Consider the following 4,136-nt stretch of genomic DNA (forward strand, 5'->3'; position numbering starts at 1 on the left):
AAGGCCAAGCAGATCTCCATCTATCTGCCATTCATCCTACCAGTAATATTGATTCCCCACCTTGTTAAGATCAAGTTATCTTGTTAAGATCATGTTCACATCACCACAAGTAACATCAATTTTATCACCTGTCCATCACTGTCCATACTAACATCTTTTCTTTCCTGCACACTTCTTTTTGTCTATACTCACTTGCCACTGCCTTCATGATTTTCATCCTTCGGCCTTTACATCTTTTAATTAATCTGTAAGTCCAAAATCCCAGTCTGCCTGACTGGAGGCATCACAAATCCTCAAAAAGACAGAGCAAACCAATTGAAATATATACTTGTTTCCTACCTTTCATGCCAAACTTGGAGCGTCGTCCATACTTGTTGATGAGAAGGAAGAGGACCACCAGCATCACACAGGCAAACCCTGCAAGGCCAACTGCTATGGAGACCTGCAATCCGACAAATCATCACAGTACACAGGTTATATGCTGGCATAACAGGAAGTATGTGACAGACATCTTGTCAGGAAATGTAGTTTACAGAGGATGAACTGATTTTCAGTTTGGACAGCGACAGGTTAAACTGATGAAATATTTTGTATTGTAGGAAGCAGAATTTTTGACATGACCTATATATATGAAAGGTATTACATTTGAATTAATGTTTCTGATGACCTTCCTTTCCTGTAGCGGAATTTATATTTCTTTTTTCCTCATACATGACCATTTCAATATATTTGAATTTAAAGATGCATGAATACGGACATTTATGTTTATCTGAACAGAGAAGCAGGGCTCAAGCACAGAAATATGTAAAAGAAAAATGGACACATACACTAAGCCCCTAAGCTCCTCCACAACCCCGGCCTTGACAGTTATCTTTTCCCAGTCGATTACAGGAAAAAGAGAAACTCAATTACATTTCCAACCAACTCTCAAGCTCAGCAGCCACCAGGGAACTTCAGCAGATGGAAGCTAATGGCTGAGAGTGAATACAGGAGAAGAACAGGCTGGATTACCATAGCACCTTCAACTCTCAACACTGACTTCTTGAACTAAACTTGAACTAGGTTTTTTTTTTTTTGCCTTCTTCATTACATTTCTTTTTCTTTATTCCTTGGCACATCACTGGTACTTTAACATTATGCTCATTACATTGGCGGATTCTCTTTTTACCTGCAGAAAACTTAACTACAAAACAATTTAATGAATAATCATATTTAATGAAATAAAATCAGCCTAAATATAAATGCCTATCCATCTCAGTGAGGAGTGTAATCAGTTATTCCTTTTGGAATAATAATTTTGTTATGTTATAATAAGCTTTGGGTGGTGGTCCTTGCTGGCTAAAATGATACTATCACTGCTTGTGTGTGTGGTCTGGTATTACTTATGCTGTGGGGATGGAAATCTGTTTACACAGTCACACTGTGGGCTCTTGACAACCTTATGGAGACAAAAACAAGTCCCCAAAACATAAATCATTACACGTTAGAGTGATGACATGGTGCAAGGTTCAGGTTGGGTTGACATTAGGTCTATAAGGTCAGTTTCATGACTTTGGTACTGGCCAGTCAGGGTGTGTTCATATCCCTGGTCCTCACATTGGCCACATTTCACAGTGGTTCCAAACAAAAGGTTGTGCCTTTAATCGGTACTTCACCTAAAGTATAAAAATAACTGAAAATAAAATAAATAACTATGGATATTTTGAAGAATATACAATTCAGAATTGTCTGTTGGGAGTGGGAGTATGTTTAGACAAAGTAAGTGCTATGTTCACTGCAATTCAAACTAAATTTAAAAGCTAACAAAGATCTAGAAAAAATTCATATGATATAAATGCAAATAAGAATCAGTAAGCCACATAGAATTCCCACAAAAAGGCAATAAAAAGTGCTAATTTGACAAGATAATTAACATCAAGCATAAAAGTAGATTGGGCCAGTTCCAAAATATTTTCTCTCATCCCTCCAGGATTTATAAATATATTTAAGAAACTGTGGAGGAGGGTCAGGGTAGCTGCTGTGCTCTCATCAAGAGTCTCACAGTTTCTGCACATAACCAAGCTGGACCTTCTTGTCATGATTCGGTTCTGTGTTGCTTCCTGTCATGCTTTTATTTTGATGCTACTTCCTGTTTTGTTTCACCACAGTTTCGGTCTTTTTACTTTCTTCATCACTCACATTAGTTTCACCTGCTCCTTATAGTTTACACCTGTTTTCACCTCTATTTAGGCAGTGTCCTCCCACAAAGACACTGCCAGATTGTTCTAGACACCAGCTCTAACTCTCCAGCATTTCTTCGGTTTTGGTATTTTGTGTTTGACCCGGATCGTATACTTTGACTATTCTGTTCTGCCTTGCCCTCTTGTTTCGGAGTGCTACTGGTTATGATTTATCGGGCTACCCCTTTGGACTACGAACTTTGGATTGCCTTTGCTGTATGTGTTTGCTGGCTCTGACCATGGACTGTAATATCTGTCTGTAAGTGTGTTTCGTGTGTTCACCGTGTCTTGCCTTGTTTTTCTGCTTAGCGTTTGTGCTCTTAATAAAGGGACGGTTATTCATGTATCCTCGTCTGGCCATTTAATTGAGTTCACCAAAAACTTTTCGGCCGATTCCTGACACTCCTGTTACAAGAAGTAAACAGGTGAGTATAACCTTTTAAAATAAAAAGAAATCTCATGAGATGAATGTTTTTGTATTTTCTATTTGAAATTGTTTTAGGATATATGGTGTTTTGGTGATGAGCTTGTGAGTCCATAGGGTCTTCGTCCTCCTCAGTCATCCAGTGGTCCAAGCAGGATTAGCTTCTAAGCCATTAGTCTAAGATCTTCTTTGGGATGGGATTGAAAAGGGTTGACCACCTTTCCCAGTACAATAGAAGTGCTGTCTTAATTTAATGAGCCAGGTGTGACTTTTCCCAGCAATATGTTTTCTGACAAGAAGATGCAGTAAGGGAGAGGGGGGGAGAGAGAGGAGTTATGTAGTGGCAATGTTTTTGTGCTGCATTTTATGGACCACCAGATGGCACTCCAAGACTGTCTTTAAATCTGCACTTTGAGCTCCCATTGACTTTTATTGTAAACAATAAAGCTGAATCAATTCAAAAGTATAAAAAGAAAAATACAAGCAGGGTTGTCCTTGAAGAGTTGAACAGATAAATACCTCAATGGCCTGTATAGCTAAAAGTATGCTGGACTTATAAAGTGCCAAAAAGGGGTGGAAGATCCCAGAATAATAACTAGAGAAATTTATTTTCTGAAGAAAATGCATATGGATGCTGAGTGCTGAAAGATCGCCCTGAACATTTTGACACCTGAATGGTTTTGCTAGCTGAAAGTATGCTGAAGTAGAATTTTCCCATTCATTTGAATGGGGCAAAATTTTCAAAATAAAGTTAAATATTTCAAATTTCTGAAGTTTAGAAAAATTCTGAAGAGAAGCATGAATATCCTTGAAGAGCTGAACATTTTGATAGATGAGGTGTGCTGAAGAATTTCCCCAATGATTTGATTGGGGCAAGATTTTCAAAATAGCTAAATATTTCAAAAGTATGAAGTTTTTAAAATTCTGAATGCATGAATGTCCTTAAAGAGCTGAACATTTTGATAGCTGAAATAGCTGAAAGTATGCTGAAGTTGAATTTTCCCATTCATTTAAAAGGGCACAATTTTGCTGAAAGACAAAATAGTTTAAAAAGTATAAAGGTTAGAAACAAGAAAAATAATAGCATAAATGTCCTTAAAAAGCTGAACATATCAATACCTGAACAGTTTTCATAGCTGAAAGTATGCTGACAAAATTAAGTTCCAAAAAACGGACGGAAGAAACTAGAATAATAACTAGAAAACTGCATTTCCTGTCGAAAATGCGTGTGTGGATGCGAATTGCTGAAAGATCGCCCTGAATATGCTGAAGACTTTGACACCTGAATGGTTTTGCTAGCTGAAAGTATGCTGAAGTAGAATTTCCCCATTCTTTTGAATGGTGCAAAACTTTCACAATAAAGCTACATATTGAAGAAGTATGGAGTTTAGAAAGGTTCTGAATAGAAGCATGAATGTCCTTGAAGAGCTGAACATTTTAAAAGCTGCAAGTATTCTGAGCTAGAATTTCCCCATTCATTTGAATGGTGCAAA

At 37.4% G+C, this 4,136-nt stretch overlaps 1 protein-coding gene across 1 annotated transcript in view; it reads right to left on the reverse strand.

Moving 5' to 3' along the window:
- The window catches only part of LOC109967270 (NT-3 growth factor receptor-like), a 410,435-nt gene that overhangs the window by 154,264 nt on the left and 252,035 nt on the right, over positions 1-4,136 (reverse strand). Inside the window, exon 12 of the mRNA XM_020612721.1 lies at positions 340-442. Coding sequence (XP_020468377.1) covers positions 340-442 — 103 coding nt within the window. The remainder of the gene's footprint in view (positions 1-339; positions 443-4,136) is intronic.

Source organism: Monopterus albus, unplaced genomic scaffold (genome assembly GCF_001952655.1).
Source record: "Monopterus albus unplaced genomic scaffold, M_albus_1.0 scaffold127.1, whole genome shotgun sequence".
Lineage (NCBI taxonomy): Eukaryota > Metazoa > Chordata > Actinopteri > Synbranchiformes > Synbranchidae > Monopterus > Monopterus albus.